We start from the raw sequence: 20,817 nt of genomic DNA on the forward strand, positions 1-20,817 counted from the left end.
CTTATCACCCATACTTAGGTTATTAATTGCCTTCTGGCTGTACTCACTACTCGCATTAGTTCTCTCTGCCTTTGTTGTTTGCGGTTTATTCTATTTACTACTGGTAAATAGCTGTTCTTTAAGAAAATACTTTCATTGGGTTATTTTCCAATTTAAGGTATCTGCTAGTTTCCTGTTGTATATATGATCAGAATTCTCAGTCCAGAATTCAGATGACCTTCTCAAGTGATTCTGGCTTACCTATTTGATCATATGTGTATTTATTTTTTTTTTACTGAAAAATGGGTTTATTACATTGGTGAACTTATTTCTGAGATGTCTGTTATTTGGACATATGTCTATTTATGGAGAATATCTGGTTAATTATGAATTTATCTTCCCATTTTACACACTCTTTGCCTTTTCATACTTTTGAAATGGTTATGTTATTTGCCTTTCACATTGAAAATTTCTGAGTGCTCTTTTCTTTCTGTTGTCAGTGATGAATAATGTTTTCTCCAGTTATATGTTTTAGTTGTGCTCATTTTTATTATAAGGAGAAAGATCTATTTGATCTGAAGAGAAATCAGAGTATTCATTTTTATTATAGACAAAAGCAATGCTGTGTATCTGAATGCACTGTGGGCTTGGGAAATGTTATTTTAAAAGTGAATCAGTTGTTGACAGGCAGGAAGAAAATATAATGGACAGTCTCCTTGGTGCTATATTTTGCTAGAATATGTGCAGTAAAATGAGATGATTTCTGGGGTTGGGGAAGGGTATAAGAATTGTGTTCCTGGGGCGCCTGGGTGGCACAGCGGTTAAGCGTCTGCCTTCGGCTCAGGGCGTGATCCCGGCGTTATGGGATCGAGCCCCACATCAGGCTCCTCCGCTATGAGCCTGCTTCTTCCTCTCCCATTCCCCCTGCTTGTGTTCCCTCTCTCGCTGGCTGTCTCTATCTTTGTCAAATAAATAAATAAAATCTTAAAAAAAAAAAAAAAAGAATTGTGTTGCTGCAGCTTAGGTCATAAGAAATAGAAGAGAAAAATAATTCTTTTCCCACTTTGTCCATAAGAGCAGGATTTAGCTCCAACTTTGAAATTGGGCCTAGGTTGAATGAAGAAGGCTAGGGGAAAGGTTTACTTAAGAGATGATAGGTATAGGTCCCAGAGAAGAGTTAGTAACTGGCTCTGTGATCTTAAGAGACAGCTAAGTAGTCTAACTTGATATGAACCCAAATGGTAAAAGACATACTTTTCTTAGTATATTGGGGCTTAGAAGTATACTTAAGTGTTAGGAGCCAGTACCTGTGTGATTTGTACCTTCACCGTTATGTGAAGGTACATTACATAGTTAAATATTTTAAACATCTGTGTAACAGGCCCCGTACTAGACGGTATGTTTATGATGAGGAAAAAAATAAATTTTTTTTAAAGGAGGGTAAAATCCAAATGGGGAAGGCAAACTTACATATGAACAAATGTATTAATTGCCATAGGAAGATATGTATAAAGTACAAGATAATTTAAATTAGAAAGCAGTGAACTGTGTGCTTTGGGACAATCAAAGGAGAGGAGAATGAATACTTTATGTGATTTGAATGAATTGCCACTATAAAAAGTCATATAACCAGGAAGAAATGCCCCTTTCTCTTTCAGTCTGCCTGGTCAAATAAAAGAATGAAGACTATACTCTGGCCTCAAGATACTGTCTAGAGGAAAAAAATCATTTTCTATCAATTCTCTGTATAGAGGTGCCAGAAATGGTCCTGTTGTTTGGGGTGTCCATGAAATTTCTATGACTTGATCAAAATTGTATATTTTTTATTTTGAATCTCAGAACTAAACAAAAGCCTTGCTGACTAACCTAGTCTTACCCTGATATTTAAAATTTTTTTTAATTCTTTAATATCTATACCCTAATATTTTTATACTTCAGGATACCAGTTTAGAAACATATCATTTAAAAATGTTTCATGTATATCTTGCCTAATTAGAATGTAAAATTCTTTTTGGCTTTTTAGGTCTTACACAGGGCTGGTGAACTTAAAACATTTTTGTTGAATGAGAACTTCCCAATAATTCTCTATATGCTGAATTAGTTAGCTTTTGCTGTGGCAGTAAACAACCCCCAATTTTAGTGGCTTATAATCATAAACATTTATTTCTCACTAGCATTCTGTAGGTCGGTTATGCTCAGCTGGCTCAGCTGGTCTTCATAGTGCCTGGCTCAGGCTGAGATATGTTCATTATGGAACCCAGGTTGAAGGATCATGTCTACTTGGGGCATGATCTTCTCTTCATAGAGTGCAGGAGCATAAGAAGGCTAACAGCAATACTACTTAAATGTGCTTTGTGGAACTGGCCCACATTCTGTTGGCCAGAGCAAGTTCAATGGCAGGATACATAGCCAAAATGAGGAGTGTAGAAAAGAGTATTTGCCTATGGGATGGGGGATGGGAGAGTGAATGTTTTTTGAACAATAATATGACCTAATACAGATATTTCTGAGGTAAACGATGAAAGGAACAGGTGAAGTTGTAAGTATGAAATTAAAGAGTTTGGTGGGTAGAAGTCCTTACAAGGACCTGGGAGCGAAAAGGATTTAATGAAAATTTAAATTACTTTAACAAAAACAGTATCAACATTACAAGGTAGGGGGGCAGCAAAGTGTTCTAGTTAAAAACCTGGGTTCTGGTGTTAGTCCATTTATTTTAGATTCTGGACCTACTTCCTAGATGCATACTCTAGAACAAGTCACTGTATCTCAGTTTCCGTATCTGTAAAATGGTTGTGCCACTTACAGATCTGTTGCTTTGCAATTCTAAATCTATCTTTCATTGTCCTTTTTGTAATACTGGAAATTTCTCTCTTGCCAGCTTTTGTTAGGGTTTGTCAGTAGAAGGGGTAGAGGGAGACTAGAGAAGGAAGAAGTTTTTCTTCCTGATTCTTGTGTGCGCTGTAGCACGCAGTGGCCAGCAGCATGTGGGACATCCTGGGTCTTGCAACCCGTAGGTAGTTTTAGCAGCAGTACTCCCAAATGCAGTTTCCCAGTGAGTTCCCTCCTCTGACATCTTCCCATGGGTACTTTCCCGATTTCCATTGACATGTTGAGTTCTCCTACTAGATGACTTTATAGTGACTTCTGTTGGCCTGGCACTTTAGTAAATTTCTCAGACATCCATGGCCATGACCTCACCGCAGGTCTGTATCTCAGCCCTCTTGAGAGTGGCCCCTTTACAGATTTATTCCTCTCTTGTTGTTCTGCATCAGCCCTCAAAATAGTAGCTGCTCCCAATATCTGTTATCTTTTTAACCCTTAGTATTTTAACCCTGTTATAATTAATAATGCTTTACGTTAAACTTTTCCTGTTCAAATTATCATGTGTTTTTGTCTTATAATTGTAGTTTGACTGATATATCAGGTTTATAAGTAGTATTTTTCTCATGCAATTGTTCTGAGGAGTAAATGGGGTACTATATGGTATTGTAAAGTGTTTGCCATTGTAAGTCCGTAATGTGTTGGCGATGTTGATACTGTCATCTTCATCATTTCGTCATCACTGTTGCTACCACTAGTTAGGAATAACATTTCTACTTTTTATCCACAGAATGTTTCGTCTTCATTCCCTTTCTGCTTTGGCAGAACTGGCTGTGGGCTCTCGATGTTACCACGGAGGATCACAGCCCACCCAGATGAAGCGACGACTAATGATGGTGGCTTTCCTGGGAGCATCTGCAGTCACTGCAAGTACTGGTCTCCTGTGGAAGAGGTGAGTGTTAACCGAGGATCCTTGTCCTGCACGTGCTTTTGTTTTTCTGGTTGTCTCTGTTATCTCAAAGGATTACACTGATTTCTGGCTTAGCTTTGTACCAAAATTTCTTGCCCAAATCATTTGACATTGATAATATTTGTCTATGAGATAAGATGTTTCAAAGAATTCAGCTATTGTGTCAAAGCAACAAATAGGAAATAATCTCCTTCAAGGTTGGCCTGTCTCTGCTGAACTATTTAAATAATTAACCAGTTTAATAATTTCAATAATTTTTAAACAAATAACATATAATAAACGAATAAATTTAATGATTTATGAATTTAGCATGTACAATTCCCTGGTTTTTAGTATATTTACAAAGTTGTGCAGCCATTGCCACTATCTGATTCCAAAAATTTCCAGCACTCCATAAAGAAACTCTATGCCATTTGGCAGTTACTTCCCACTTCTCCATCCCTCCCAACCCTAGGCAACCACTGATCTACTTTCTGTCAATAGACAGTAAAATGGGAATAATGCTAACACCTATCACAAAGGGTTATGAAGATTAAATGAGTTATGATTTGAGTTTTTTTGTTTTTATTCACTTATTTATTTTTAAAGATTTTATTTATTTATTTGACAGAGAGGACAAGAGAACACAAGCAGGGGGAGCAGTAGAAGGAGAGGGAGAAATAGGCTCCCTGCCGCCGAGCAGGGAGCCCAGTGCGGGGCTTGATTCCAGGACCCTGGGATCATGATCTCAGCCTAAGGCAGAGAGTTAACCATCTGAGCCACCTGGGCGCCACAGGGGATTTTTAAAATACCATTTTATTTTATTTAATTTTAAAGTTGGCTCTTGGGGCGCCTGGGTGGCACAGCGGTTGGGCGTCTGCCTTCGGCTCAGGGCGTGATCCTGGCGTTATGGGATCGAGCCCCACATCGGGCTCCTCCGCTATGAGCCTGCTTCTTCCTCTCCCACTCCCCCTGCTTGTGTTCCCTCTCTTGCTGGCTGTCTCTATCTCTGTCGAATAAATAAATAAAATCTTTAAAAAAATAAATAAATAAATAAAGTTGGCTCTTCACCCAATGTAGGGCTCCATCTTCAATCCTGAGGTCCAGTTGCACGCTCTACCACCTGAGCCAGCCAGGTGCCCTGAGTTATTATTTGTTAAGTGCTTTAAAAAGTGCCTGGCACATAACTTTGTAAATAAAAAACATTTATGGAGAAAGTACTTGGCACATAGTAAGCTTATCAATAAATGTTAACTATTATTATTGGGTATAATATCAAGGTGAGACATGAAGAAAGGAGTACTAGCAGAAAAGACTGGGTTTCCAGAATAAGTTGGAGTTGTGATATAAAAGATCCTATAAACCATGCCAGGAGGTTGCGATTTTAATCTCTAGGCAATGATGAGTTAAGAGGTTTTGAAGCAAGAGACTGATCACAGACAAGTTTGAAGAGAGATTAATACAGTGACAACAGGGTAGTAAACTGGAGTGGGAAGAAGCTACTGACAGACACTAATACTAGTTTGAGATGGTGATGGGGGTACTGGAATCTTAGAAAGGAGTGTGTGAGTTTAGAAAAATTTCCAGGTAAAATGGACAGTAAGAGAGAGAGAGAAAGAAAGATCTAGACTGTGGGATAGACAGAAGGAGGAAGAGAGGGAGGCAAAAGAAGGAAAGGAGGAATAGGAAATGCACCTTTTGTCCTTTCACTGTAATAAATAGTAAATGCTTAGTAATTTCTTCAAGGATGCTTTCCTACAACAGAATTAGAGGACCCCATGCACGTGCATTTAGCGTTGTCTTTGCTTAGTCTAACACAAAGATGACAACAGCTGTACCTGAAGAAACTGAGAAGTTGTTTGACGATTTGAATGTTTAAAGAAGTTACTACTCTTTTTCTTTCTCCGAGTCACTTTGTTTATACTATTCAGGTTAAATGCTGATGAACAAATTTAGGTTATTTTACTTTTATTAATTTACGATGTTTTGTGTAATATTACTCCCAGAAGAAGAATAAGAAGATAATTTGGAGTGTTATGTAAAGGAAACATTCCTATTTTTGTTGTAATTTTTAAACCCCAAAACATCCAGAAGCAGAAAATCTACATATTGACAGTGTGTCCCCAATACGAGGCTTCTGTAATGCGTATGCTTTTATCACAGATTCTAATTTCATGAATGTTTCAAAATCATAAATATACCAAGTGCCAAGATTTTAGTGCTCGAAAATTGTTAGTTTTGTGCCTTTGCTGTGCCATGTAAGAAGTTATGAGATGAACTATAATTATTCTCAAGTTTTGAAATAAAAAATAATTAAAACTTGCTGAGATTTTCATGCTTAGACTGAGCTCAAGATCAATAGCAAAAAAAAATCTCTAAAATAATTGTGAGTTATCTTGTCAGAGAATGCAGGCATAGGGTTTGCCACTTAATTTTATATCTTTTTTCCATCCTCTTTTAAAAAATTGTGAAATGAGCAGAAATTAAATGTTTTCCTAAGAAGTGAGATTTAAAGTTCTTTTTGAAAGAGGGCAGGATATAATTTTAAACTTTAAAAAAATTTTAAATTTATGACCTTTAAATTTTAAAACTTTAAAATTCATAGACTTAAATTACAGAGAACAGGATGATCTAAAAAAGTCTAATACGAAGTAAAAAAATCTTTTTTTCCATCCCCATCCCTGTTCCTGAACAAAAAATAGTTAATAACAATACAATATAATACAATACAATACAGTAATACAGTTTTGAATCATCTAGGTAAATAACAAAGAATACAATTTGGAATGTTTGCCTTCAAACCAAAGTTGAGTATGTTCTGGGATATATAATTAGGTATGTGTAAAGACCAGATATACTACCTAAATCCACTAACTTAATTTAAATCCACTTAACTTAATTAACTTAATTAACTTAAATCCACTAACTTAATTTAAAGTATGATCCTTAGAAACCATATTACAGTACTGTCAGAGAAGGAACTGTTGTCATTTTACTTTTTTTTTTTTTTTTTTTTACTTTCTCAGTCTCAGAAAAGATACTGAGATATAGTGGTAAGGATTCAAGGTTTGAAGTCTGAGTATGTGGGTTTAAACTGGCTATATAATGTGTCTAATATTCTTTTACAGTCTAAAGTACTTCCTTTACTAGGAGTTCTTACCTGCTGGAGATAGATTCTGTCAGCTTTTGTCTGGAAATGTCTTTATTTTGCCTTCACTTTTGAAAGATATTTTCACTGTAAGGTACACATAGCATCAGATTTACCATTTTAACCATTTTTAAGTTCATTAACATTAACTACATTTACTGTGTTGTGCGACCATCACCATCATTCACCTCTAGAATTTTTTTTATCATCTCAAACTGAAACTCTGGACCCATTAAACAGTAATTCCCCATTCACCTCTCCCCCCATCCATGGGTATTCTGCTTTCTTACTTTATGAATTTGACTATTCTAGTACCTATAACCAACTGAGCCACCGGTGCCCTCTTGATCTTAGGGTTGTGAGTTTGAGCCCCACATTGGGTGTAGAGATTACTTAAAAAAATAATAATAATCTGATGCTATGTGTACCTTACCATGATTTAAAAAAAAAAAAAAAAGAATGCTAGAATATAATGAGCATACCGTACTGAAAAAAAAAATCAAAACTAAAGACAATAGAATGACAGCCTTAAAGTGCTAGAAAGAAAAAAGTCAACCTAGAATTCTATGTACAGTGAAACTGTAGGAAGTGCTCTCCACAACAGTGAAAATAAGGACCACACCAAGATGGGTAGGAGAAGGAGAGACACAGTCCTACAAAAAACCCCACCCCCAGAGTGGCAACATTTAATAGAGAGGGAATTTCACCACGCAGTGCTTTTTCTAGAGGAGTGAGGGGTTGGTGCCCCATGTTGGGCACCCTGGCACTTGGGATCTGCACTGGAGAGAAAACCTGAGAATATTTGACTTGCAGAACCAATGGGTTTGATATCCAGGGGTCCCAAAATTATATAGGAAACTGAGATTCCCTTCTTAGAGAGCTGATATCAGTGTCACCTGCCCTGAGACTCAGAAAAAAACCCAGCAGTTTGAGAAGGACTTTTCAGTGACTCACAAACAGAAGGCATGTAACAGGTGTGGAGGTCCTTCCTGAGGAAAAAAAGGATTCAAGCCCTGCATTGGGCACTCCCTGTATCACCCCTGCACTGGAAAGACAAGCCCCCATTTTGTCTGGCTTTGAAAATCGGCAGGACTTAACTCTAGGAGAGGTGGAGGGCCATAGGAAACCAAAACTCTGCTCTTAAATGGCCCATCGACAATCTCACTTGCTCTGAGACCCAGCATATTGGAAGCAGTTTCAAAAGCACCTGGGCCATATATGAGGGTTTATTTACTAATTGTAGGGCTTGTGCCAGAAGGGCAGGGTTCTGTAGGAACTTTCTCCAGGAGTGGAACTGCTAGCAGCCATCATTTATTTTGCCTTCGTTCAGCCTAGCTGGCCCAATGAAGATGCCAGTTCTGACTCTCCATCTGTGTTGCTAGCACTGCTTGCCCTGCTGTGACATTTCCCTGTGGACCAACCTGTCATGGCAGGTACTCCTTCAAAGCAACTCCTACCCTCTTTTAAACATAGTATTGGAAGTCCTAACCAGAGTATTTAGGCAAAAGAAAGAAAAAAAATCATCAAAATCAGAAAGGAAGTGGTAAAACTTTTTATTTGCACATGACATATATAGAAAGCCTAAACACTCCACCAAAGAAACTATTAAAACTAATAAATTCACTAAAGTTATAAACAGATTTTGTATTAACTTTATTTATGAATATAGTTATAATTATAAATTATAACTATGCTTATTTATAAACAAAATTTACTATTATTAAAATGTCCATTCTACTCAAAGCAATTTATAGGTTTATTGCAATCCCTATCAGAATTCCAGTGCATTTTCTACAGAAAAAGGGTAAAAGTCCTAAAATATATATAGAACACAAAAGACCATGAATAGCCAAAGCAATCCTGAGAAAGAAGAGCAAAGCTGGAGTGAGCAAATCCCACTTCCTGATTTCAGACTATACCTCAGAGCTATATTAATGAAAACAGTATGATACTGGCATAAAAACACACACCGACCAATCAAATAGACTAGAGATCCCAGAAATAAACTCCTGCATATGTGGTCAATTAATATTTGACAGGGAGCCATGATACTCAATGGGAAAATGACAGTCTCTTCAATAAATAGTATTGGGAAAACTGGATAACCACTGCAGAAGAAGGAAATTGGACCCCTATCTTACCCCATTAACAAAAAATAATTCAGATCGATTAAATACTTTAACATAAGACCCCAAACTGCAAACTCCTGGAAGAAAACTTAGGGGAAAAGCTCCTTGACATTGGTCTTGAAACTGTTTTTTGGATAACAAAAGGACAAGCAACAAAAGCAAAATCAACATGTGGGACGACATTAAGTTAAAAAGCTTGTGGGCAGCAAAGGAAACAGTGAACAAAACAAAAGGGCAATTTACGGAATGGGAGAAAATATTTGTACACCATATGTCAGCTAAGAGGTTAATATCCAAAATGTATAAGTAATTCATACATCTGAAAAGTTGTATGAATGCCATTGGTTTTGGAACTATTTTTTGGGTAACAAGAGGACAAGCAACAAAAGCAAAATGAGGAAGTGGGAGTACATTAAGATATATGTAAAAAAAAAACAGATGATCTGATTAAAAAATGAATAGAGGACCTGAATAGACATTTTTCCAAAGAAGACATCCAAATGGCCAACAGGTACATGAAAAGGTGCTCAACATCACTAATCATCAGGGAAATGCAAATCAAAACCACAGAGATATCACTTCATACCTATTAGAATGGTTATTCTTAAAATGATATGGTCGAACAATTTTGGTATAGATGTGGAGAAATAGGAATCCTTGTGCACTATTGATGGAAATGTGAACTGATGCAACCACTATGGAAAACAACATGGAGGTTTTTCAGGAAATTAAAAATAGAATACCATATAATCCACCATTCCTACTTCTTGAATACATATCCCAAGGAAAGGAGAATAGGATCTTGAAGGGATATTTGCACTCCCGTGTTTAATTCAGCATTATTCACAATAGCCAAGATATGGAGATGACATAAGTGTCCTTCAACAGGTGAATGCATAAAGAAGATATGCTATACGCACACACACACAACTCACAAATATTATTCAGCTGTGGAAAGAAGGAAATCCTGCCATTTGCATCTACACTGATGGACCTTGAGAGCATTCTGCTGCTGAGATTAATCAGGCACAGAAAGATATATACTGTCTGGTGTCACTTACATATGAAATCTCAAAAACCTGAACTCATAGAAACAGGCATTAAAATGGTGATTACCAGAGGCTGGTGGTTGGGGAATTGGGGAGTCTTTGGTCAGAGTACAAACTGCAGTCAGAATATAAATATGTCCTGGGGTCTAATGCACAGCATTGTGATTATAGTTAATAATACAGTAGTGTATACTTGAAAATTGCTAAGAGACTAGATGGATTTTAAATGTTCTCACTCAAAAAAAGTGGTAATTATATCATGTAACGGAGGTTTTAGCTAATGCAATGGTGGCAATGATACATAAGTGTATCAAATTAACACATTGTACACCTTAAACTTATAAAATGTTATCGTCAATTATATCTCAGTAGAAAACTGCTTTGAAAATATACTTTTATGTAAAATATACTTTCAGGTAAGACCTTACTAATTTGCTGACTACTGTAGTTGATGGCCAGTATAAAAAGTAAGGATTAACAAAATGTGTGTTGGGTTTTTTTTTTTAAGATTTTGAGAGAGAGAGAAAGCGTGAGCAGAGTGAGCATAAGCAAGGGGGAAGGGCAGAGGGCAAGGGAGAAGCAGACTCCCCGCTGAGCAGGGAGCCTGATGTGGGGCTCAGTGCCAGGACCCCAGGGTCATGACCTGTGCTGAAGGCAGACGCTTACCTGACTGAGCCACCCAGGTGCCCCCCAAATGTGTTATTTTTAAAAAGTACAAAACAGGGACACCTGGATGGCTCAGTCGTTGGGCGTCTGCCTTCGGCTCCGAGCGTGATCCCGCCGTTCTGGGATCGAGCCCCGCATCAGGCTCCTCTGCTGGGAGCCTGCTTCTTCCTCTCCCACTCCCCCTGCTTGTGTTCCCTCTCTCGCTGGCTGTCTATCTGTCAAATAAATAAATAAAAATCTTAAAAGAAAAAAAAGTACAGAACAAGTTAACGTCAATCGCATACAAATACTCTGTACTTTTATTCCTTCCTTTTTCACTCTTTATGGTACTGATGTCACAAGTGACACCTTTTATATTATGTATCCATTAATATGTTTTTTAGTTAAGGTTTTTTTTTAATATTTGATCTTTGAACTTCTGTTAACAGAATTTAAAGAGATTTACACATCATCATTATAGGACAAAAGTATTCTGTATTTGTCTATATGTTTGCCTTCACCAGTGAGCTTTATACTTTATATGCCTTCATGTTGCAAGTATAGTTTATTTCAACTTGAAGGACTCCCGTTAGCTTTTTTTGTTGTTTTTGTTTTTGTTTTTGTTTTGGTGATGCAGATTTAGTGGTTTGAACTTCCTCAGCATTTTTTATCTGGGAGTGTCTTTCTTTCTCCTTCATTTCTAAAGGACAGTTTTACCAAATGTAGTATCTTTGGTTGGCAATTTTTTCTTTCAGCCCTTTCCATTTTTCATCCTATTTCTTTATGGCCTACAGGGTCTTATAGTTTTATGGGGTCCCCTTGTACATGATGAATCACTTTCTCCTGCTGCTTTAAAAATTCTTCCTTAGTCTTTGACTTTTGGCAATTTGATTATAATGTGTCTTAGTGTGGATTTCTTTGGGTTCCTCCTCATGGAAATCGGTTGAACTTCTTCAGTCTGGATGTCCATTAACTTCCCCAAATTTGAGTTTTCAAATTTTTTGTCATATTTTCTTTAAATAAATTTTTTTACCCCTTTCTTTCTCTTCCTTCTCCTTCATGCATGTATTGGTTTCCTGTAAGTCCCTTAGACTCTTTCTTTTGTGTTTTGTTCCTCTGACTGGATAATGTTAAATGTCTGTCTTTGAGTTTACCTTTGAATTTATCTTCTGCTTCATCAAGTCTGCTTTTGAGCCACCCTAGTGAATTTTTCAGGTCTGTAATTGCACTCGTCAGCTCCAGAATTTGCTTTAAAAAAAAAATGTCTCTTGATAGTAATTTTTTTAATGCAGTGTTTTCTTGAGCTTACAGAGCATCTTTATGATGGGTATTTTTAATTCTTTTTCAAGTAATAAATATTTCTATTTCTTTAGGATCAGTTTCTGGAGATTTATTTTGTTCCTCCATTTGAGCCACATTTCTGTTTCTTCATGTATCTTACAACTTTATGTTAAGATTCACATTTTTGAAGAATCAACCACGTATCCCAGTCTTTATAGACTGGCTTCACACAGAGGAAGACCCTCAGCAGTCAGCCCAGTTATAGATTTGGGTGCCCCTGAAGCTCTTTTGGGAGAGGATACGGCTTCTCTGGGTCTGTGTGGGCAGTTTCTCAATTGCAGAAGCTTGCCTGTTTCTTTTCCAAGAGCTTTTCCTCTCTTGTTCCCTCTGGTGTTTATCTCGAGCACTGCAAGTTCTCTGCGCATATGCAAGCCACCTCCTGTCTCTGCTCATCAGCTGCCAGGCGGGCAAAGTATGCCAGCTCCCTATTACCACCCCACATCAGGGGAGGCGCATACCAGTCTTTCAGGCAGCCTTCTGAAAAACTAGAACACCAGCCACACCTTCCCCTTCTTTCCCTCCCTCCGGAGGGAGAAGACTTGTTTTGCCGTCTTTTCCTAATTGTGCCTAGCTGTGCCAACTCCACAAACCATCTCCCACTTTTCGTTTTTCTTATTCACCCTCAAGAATGCAGACTGTGCCACCTTCCGTCAAGCACTCCAAGTGAGGTGAACAGAAACCAGTCCCTTGAGCAGCCCTCCAAATAGTTAGAATATTGAACACCCTTCAGTTCTCATTCCTCCCTGTAGGAGATGCTGAGCTGTGCCTGCCTGGGAGGAGGGACTGACATGAGTAAAGTGAAATTGCTCCTCTTATCCATTTCATTGTGTCTGTTTTTGGCATTGTGTTTTTCCTGGTGTACTGCAACTACTTAACTGGCTTTGGGGAATTTCATAAAGGTGTTTTGATCTGTACATTGTTGTTAAATCAGTGTTTCTGTGGTGGACAAAGCCTAGGACTTCCTATTCTGCCATCTTGCTGACATCTAATAATTATTAGATATTTTTCATTGTGTATGTTTCATTGTGTATGTGTGTTTATGTTTTCACTGTGTATTTTTGAGTGTCTGGATTTTTTTGTTTTCCTTTAAAAGTATATTGATTTTTATATTGGCAGGCAGTTAATTTATTGAAAAATCTGATCATCTGGAGCTTGTTTTAAAGGTGTTTTTTGTTTGTTTGTTGTTGTTGTTGCTGTTCTTTTGTCAGCATGGTTTAGATAGAGTATCCTTTGCTGTAGGGCTAATTTAGCCCTACAAATAAGACATGGCCCGTCTGTTGCATTTACTAAATGCCTTGAGTGTTCAGTGATTTATTACAGCTTGAACATATCGTGCCTGTGAGTTCCAGAAATTATTTGGCCTGTAGCTCTTCGGTAATTGTTCTTTGCTCCATATAGAATACTTTAATCCTAAGAATGCACTACTTAATATTAACTTAAGGGAGACCCCATTAGGTTCGTGGAACTTTGTCTTTGTGTAACTTCCTCCTCTCTGGTCCTCTTCCCCACCAATTCCTGCCACCTCAGCCTCTCCAAACTGTGATCTCTGTCCTTTCAACTTAGCGTGGTCACTCTATATTGCTTGGGATCCTGCTCCTGATCTAGAAAGTGTCTCCAAATAGAACTTCAGGACAATTATAGGCCTAATTTTTTTCAGAGAGTTGCTGTCTGTTGTTCATTATCTGAAAATGTTTTGTATATTTTGTTAAATTGTAATTTTCCTTACTCTGGAAAGGCAGGTCTAGTGTAGTTACTCCATTGTAGTTGAAAGCAGAAGTCTTCTTTCTGTGCATCATTGTATGTCACCAGTTCTATAATGTTTAAATCATGGTATTGTTATATCATTACCACTCTTGGAAGTGTGCAACTCCTAAGGTGGTCAAAGTTACAGGGATGTACTAGCGTGTTAATGTGCATAAAATATTATTTGCAAGTAAATGAAATAACTATTGGTTTATATCTTCTTTAAATAGCCATGTGAAAGGAATGCATTAAGAATTTTCTCATATTGCAGTATTTTAATCCTAGTGTGCATTTTTCCAGTCCCTCTTCTCATCACTATATATGAGGAATTTGATTTTTGTTCCTTAATCAGCCATAGACATATTGCATACTTTAAAAGTATGGCACTGGGTTGGGAACTCTGGATGATTAAAAGAACAGTGTCCAGTAGCTCTCTCTGTCTCTTCTTTTTTAGTTTTAATTATTATTGCAGTATAATTTACATATAGTGTTATATTATTTTCATGTATATAATATAGCCATTCAACAATTCCATATGTTAGTCAGTGCTCATCATGGTAAGTGGACTCTTAATCCCCTTCACCTATTTTACTCATCCCCCTTCTCCCTTCCCCTCTAGCAACCACCAGTTTGTTCTCTTAAATATAAAGTCTGTTTTTTTGTTTTGTCTCTATTTTCCTTTGTCTATTTGTTTTGTTTCTTAAATTCCACATATAAGTGAAATCATTTGGCATTTGTCTTTCTCTGACTGATTTATTTCACTTAGCATTATACCCTTTATACCCTCTAGATCGATCCATATTGTTGCAGATGGCAAGATTTCATTCTTTCGTATTGCTGAGGAATATTCCATTGTGTGTGTGTGTGTGTGTGTGTGTGTGTGTGTGTGTGTGTGTATCACATCTTCCTTATTAATTCATCTAGTGATGGGCATTTGGGTTTCTTCCATATTTTGGCTATTGCAAATGATGCTGCAATAAACATAGGGGTGCATCTATCATTTTAATTAGTATTTTCATATTCTTTGTGTAAATACCCAGTAATGGGTTTACTGGATCATATGCTAATGCTAGTTTTAACTTTTTGAGCAACCTGCATGCTCTTTTCCACAGTGACTGCACCAGTCTGCATTCCCAGCAGTGCATGAGGGTTCTTTTTTTCCACATCCTTACCAACATGAGTTGTTTTTTTGTGTTTTTGATTTTAGCCATTCTGAGAGGTGTGAGGTGATACCTCATTGTGCTTTTGATTTTCATTTACCTGATGATTAGTGATGTTGAGCATCTTTTCATATGACTCTTGGTTATCTGGATGTCTTCTTTGGAGAAATGTCTGATCATGTCTTCTGCCAATTTTTTTTTTCGGCAATAGGATTTGTATTTATCAGTGTTGTCAAATATATATGTTATGTGTTAAATAAATTACAACATATAATACATAACTTATCTATCATCTCTCTTTGCAGATTGATTCCATCTTTTTTTTTTAATGATTTTTTTATTATATTATGTTAGTCACCATACAGTACATATCCCCGGTTTCCGATGTAAGGCTCGATGATTCATTAGTTGTGTATAACACCCGGTGCACCATGCAATACGTGCCCTCCTTACTACCCATCACCAGCCTATCCCATTCCCCCACCCCCCTCCCCTCTGAGGCCCTCAGTTTGTTTCTCATAGTCCATAGTCTCTCATGTTTCATTCCCCCTTCTGATTACCCCCCCTTTCTTTATCCCTTTCTTCCCCTACCGATCATCCTAGTTCTTATGTTCCATAGATGAGAGAAATCATATGATAGTTGTCTTTCTCTGCTTGACTTATTTCACTTAGCATTATCTCCTCCAGTGCCGTCCATGTTGTAGCAAATGTTGAGAATTCGTTCTTTCTGATAGCTGAGTAATATTCCATTGTATATATGGACCACAACTTCTTAATCCAGTCATCTGTTGAAGGGCATCTCGGCTCCTTCCACGATTTAGCTATTGTGGACATTGCTGCTATGAACATTGGGGTGCATATGGCCCTTCTCTTCACTACGTCTGTATCTTTGGGGTAAACACCCAGTAGTGCAATGGCTGGATCATAGGGTAGCTCAATTTTTAACTTTTTAAGGGACCTCCACACTGTTTTCCAGAGTGGCTGTACCAACTTGCATTCCCACCAACAATGTAGGAGGGATCCCCTTTCTCCACATCCTCTCCAACAATTGTTGTTTCTTGCCTTGTCTATTTTTGCCATTCTAACTGGCGTAAGGTGGTATCTCAGTGTGGTTTTGATTTGAATTTCCCTGATGGCTAATGATTTTGAACATTTTTTCATGTGTCTGTTAGCCATTTGTATGTCATCATTGGAAAAGTGTCTGTTCATATCTTCTGCCCATTTTATGATTTGTGTATTTGTTTCTCATGTATTGAGTTTGAGAAGTTCTTTGTAGACCTTGGATACCAGTCTTTTACCTGTAGTGTCATTTGCAAATATATTCTCCCATTGCGTGGGCTGCCTCTTAGTTTTTCTGACTGTGGGACTCGATCCCGGAATGCCGGGATCACGCCCTGAGCCAAAGGCAGACGCTTAACGACTGCGCTACCCAGGCGCCCCGCCTTTTCATTTTCTGGATTGTTTCTTTCGCTGTGATGAAGCTTTTTAGTTTCATGTAATCCTGCTTGTCTCTTTTTTCTTTTGTTGCCTGTGCTTTTAGTATCATATCATTTATTTTTAAGGCTGAATATTATTCTGTTGTATGTATATACCACATTATCTTTAACCACTCATCTATCAATGGACGTCTCAGTTGCTTCAAACATTTTAGCTATTGTGAATAATGTTGCTATTAACATGAATGTGCAAAAATCTCTTCATGACTCTACTTTCAATTCTTTTGGATTTATAAGCAGAAGTGGGATTGCTGGATCATACAATAGTTCTATTTTTAACGTTCTGAGGAACCTCTTCATGTAGAAGTTTTCATAAATTTCATTGCTGTTGCTTCTGCTAAACTATCTGAAAATCTTTCTTTCTTGATTAATGTAGATTTTTTTTTCTTTTTCTTTTTCTTTTCTTTTTTCTTTTTTTTGCATATCCAGGGCACTTGCAGAATCTCCACCATCTGTAAACAACCCAAAGAGTGAACCTGGTGATAAAGGGAAGAATAAAGATGAAGGGCAAGTTTGTAACCATGAAAAAAAGGCTGCAGATGTTTGTCTTGAGCCTCATCCAGAAGAGAAAAAGAAGAAACGTTCTGGATTCAGAGACAGAAAAGTATGGAGCAGTCTTATAAATTAGTCAGAACTGTTAATTCTAAATTAGAATAATGCAGTTGAGTCTCTTTTATCATTTGTTTTGGATGGTTTGTATTCTCCTTGCAGTGATATTCACCTCACTGCTATTTTCTGTCCTGTTCTAAGGCAAATGTACTCTTGGAATGTGAAGTTAATGGGGCTAGTGGAAAGATCTAGGATTGGTGATCAGGATTTGCATATATTTTCTTCCCTCTTTTAATGCAGCTACCTTAGCCGATTCTTGCTTTCCAGATCTTTCTGATGCTAAATGTTCTTGGATATGTTGAGTCTTTGATGCCAAGTTGTAAAGGCAGAAAAACATCTCTTTGGAAATATACAAATATTTCCAAAAATTCAATTAATTTTGATGATAGTATGAACGTTAAATGACTTCAACATTTTATATCTTTAACACAACCTGCTGTTATATAGCTCTACCTCAGAAAAATTTCAATTCCAGTATGGGAATGCCTATGATACTGAGCATTTGAATTCAGCAGACATGAGTGCTGAAAAGTCAAAAGGTTGAATTTCTTAGACATTTGCATGTTATTGTTCAAATTCAGGGAATTGCCTTCACTTGCTAAAATGTAGCTAATAAGTGCAACACGGTAATTTGAGTTCCTTCCGTGGTGTGTGTGTGTGTGTGTGTGGTATATACTTGGCAAGAAGAATTCCTTTGAGAAACTTGGATTGTTTATTTGGATGAAGTTATTAACTGTGTCTTTTCATTTTTCAGATCCATTTCTGATTGAAGTGAATTTGAACAAAAATGATTATAAGTTAACTGTCAACTATCCCAGTGTTTCCACAATGATATAGTTATTTAATCTTTTGCCCTGAGTGAATTTGAGTAAATTTCCAATTTATCTTGTGCCAGCAGTTTCATTTATAGTTTTACATTTTATAAAATAGAGTTAAAATTACCCAAATAAGCATTTATTTTTGAACTTTCCATTTTCTGCTCAGCAATGACCATAGATCATACTTCCCAGAGAAATTTTTACTCTGTTCACATTATCTTTTTTTATGTTATGTTAGTCATCATTAGTTTTTGATGTAGTTTTCAGTGATTCATTATTTGCATACAACACCCAGTGCTCATTACAACACGTGCCCTCCTTAATACCCATCACCAGGTTACCCCATCCACTCACCTTCCTCCCCTCTGAAACCCTCAGATTGTTTCCTGGAGTCCATAGTCTCTCATGGTTCTTCTCCCCCTCTGATTTCCACCCCCCTTCAGTTTTCCCTTCCTTCCCCTAATGTCCTGGTGAGGATGTTGAGAAAGGGGAACCCTCTTACACTGTTGGTGGGAATGCAAGCTGGTACAGCCACTTTGGAAAACAGTATGGAGGTTCCTCAAATAGTTAAAAATAGAGCTACTCTATGACCCAGCAATTGCACTACTGTGTATTTACCCCAAAGATACAGATGTAGTGAAACGAAGGGGCATATGCACCCCAATGTTTATAGGAGCAATGTCCACAATAGACATTATCTTTTGATGTACAAAATTTTAAAAATTTCACGAAGTCTACTTTGTCTTTTTTTTCTTTTTCCTTTGTTGCTTATGCCTCTGGTGTCATATCCAAGAAATCATTGCCAAATCTAATGTTGTGAAGCTTTCGACCTATGTTTTATTCCATAATTAATATAGTTTTAGGTCTTTCATTTTGGTCTTTGATCCATTTCAAGTTAAATTTTTTTTAAGATTTATTTATTTATTTTAGAGAGCACGAGAGCCCGGGGTGAGGTGGGGAGGGGTAGAGTGGAAGGGAGAGGGACAAGCAGATTCCATGCTGAGCTCAGAGCCTTGGTGCAGGGCTAAGTCCTACAACCCATGAGATCATGACCTGAGCCAAAATCACGAGTTGGGTGCTTAAGCAACCAAGCCACCCAGGCACCCCTTAAGTTAATTTCTTAATTTGGAGTTAGATAAGGGTGCAACTTCATTTTTTTGCATGTCGGTACCAGTTTTCCCAGCACCATTTGTTGAAAAGACTATCCTTTTTCCAGTAAATGGTTGTGGCTCCTTCGTCACAAATCATTTGACCATATATGTGAGGCTTTATTTTTGGCTCTGTATTCTATTCCAGTGGTCTATATGTCTGTCTTTTTGCCAGGTCCACATTCTTTTATGAGCGTAGTTTTATAATAAGTTTTAAAATCAGGATGTAGTGGTCCCCCAACTTTGTTCTTCTTTTTCAAAATTTGTTTTGGCTCTGCAGAGTCCTGAGAGTTTCCATGACACATATTAATTGTTTCCATATCTTGGCTATTGTGAATAATGCTGCATTGAACATGGGAGTACAGATATCTCTTCAAGATACTGATTTCTTTTCCTTTGGTTATGTATTCAAAGTGAAACTTATGGGTGATGTGGTAGTTTTATTTTTAATGTCTTGAGGAACCTCCATACTATTTTCCATAGAACCTAAACCAATTTACATTCCCACCAACAGTGCAAAAAGGTTCCCATTTCTCCATATCCTCACCTATACTTGTTATCTTTTCTTTCTCTCTTTTTTGTTAAAGATTTTATTTCTTTATTTGAGAGAGAGAGTGTGGGAAAGAGCATGGGGGGAGCAGAAAGAGGGGAGGAGAGGGAGGCTGACACGGGGCTCAGTACCAGGACCCCAGGATCATGACCTGAGCTGAAGGCAGACCCTTAACTGACTGAGCCACCCAGTGCCCCCCTCTCTCTCTCGCTCTTTTTTAACATTTTTTTAAAAATTTATTTATTTGAGAGAGAGCGAGAGCGCGCGCGAGTGCACAGGTGCATGGGGGAGGGGCAGAGGGAGTAAATCTTCAGGCCCACTCCCTGCTGGGCATGGAGCCTGATGCAGAGTTCAGTCTCATGACCCTGAGATCATGACCTGAGCTGAAACTAAGAGTCAGATGCCCAACCATCTGAGCCACCGAGGCTCCCCATCTTTTCTCTTTTTGATGATAATCATCTAATAGGTGTGAGGTGATATCTCCTTATGGTTTTGATTTGCGTTTTCCTGATGATTAGTGATGTTGAGCACCTTTTCATGTATCCGTTGGCCATGTGGATGTCTTCCTTGGAAAAATACCTATTTAGGTCATTCTGCCCATGTAATTGAATTGGTTTCTGTAGGTTTTTTGTTTTCGTTTTTGCTTTTTTTTTGGCTTTTAAAGTTTTTATTTTAATTCCAGTTAGTTACCATACAATGTTATATTGATTTCAGGTATACAATATAGTGATTCAACAGTTCCATACATCATCTAGTGCTCATCATGACACTTGCACTCCTTAATAATCCTGTGACTTGTTTAACCCATCTCCCCACCCCCACTCCTCTCTGCTAATGATCAGTTCTCTATATTTAAGAGTCTGGGTTTTTTTGTTTGATTAGTTCTTTTTAAGTAGACTCCTCACCCAATGTGGAGCCCAATGTCGGGCTTAAACTCACGAACCTGTTTGAGTTGAGATCAAGAGTCAGACATTTACCCAACTGAGCCACCCAGGTGCCCTAAGAGTCTGGTTTTTTGTCTTTTTTTTCCTTTGCTCATTTGTTTAATTTCATAAATTCCACATATGAGTGAAATTATATGGTGTTTGTCTTTCTCTAACTGACTTATTTTCATTTAGCATTTTACCCTCTATATCCATCGGTGTTAATGCAAATGACAAAAAGTCATTCTTTTTTATGGCTGAGTGGTATTCCATCGTGTATGTGTGTGTGTGTGTGTGTGTACACACATAC

At 37.6% G+C, this 20,817-nt stretch overlaps 1 protein-coding gene across 4 annotated transcripts in view; it reads left to right on the top strand.

Annotated features, from left to right (window-relative positions):
- The window catches only part of MICU1 (mitochondrial calcium uptake 1), a 233,748-nt gene that overhangs the window by 50,456 nt on the left and 162,475 nt on the right, over window positions 1-20,817 (top strand). For all 4 annotated transcript variants that reach the window (XM_045783578.2, XM_045783582.2, XM_045783581.2 and 1 more), the window contains exons 2-3: window positions 3,590-3,751; window positions 16,889-17,063. In XM_045783578.2, the coding sequence (XP_045639534.2) occupies window positions 3,591-3,751; window positions 16,889-17,063 (336 nt within the window). In that variant the 5' untranslated portion in view covers window position 3,590. The remainder of the gene's footprint in view (window positions 1-3,589; window positions 3,752-16,888; window positions 17,064-20,817) is intronic.

This window comes from Ursus americanus, chromosome 6 (genome assembly GCF_024610735.1).
Source record: "Ursus americanus isolate L20-20 chromosome 6, mUrsAme1.1.p, whole genome shotgun sequence".
NCBI classification, from domain to species: Eukaryota; Metazoa; Chordata; class Mammalia; order Carnivora; family Ursidae; genus Ursus; species Ursus americanus.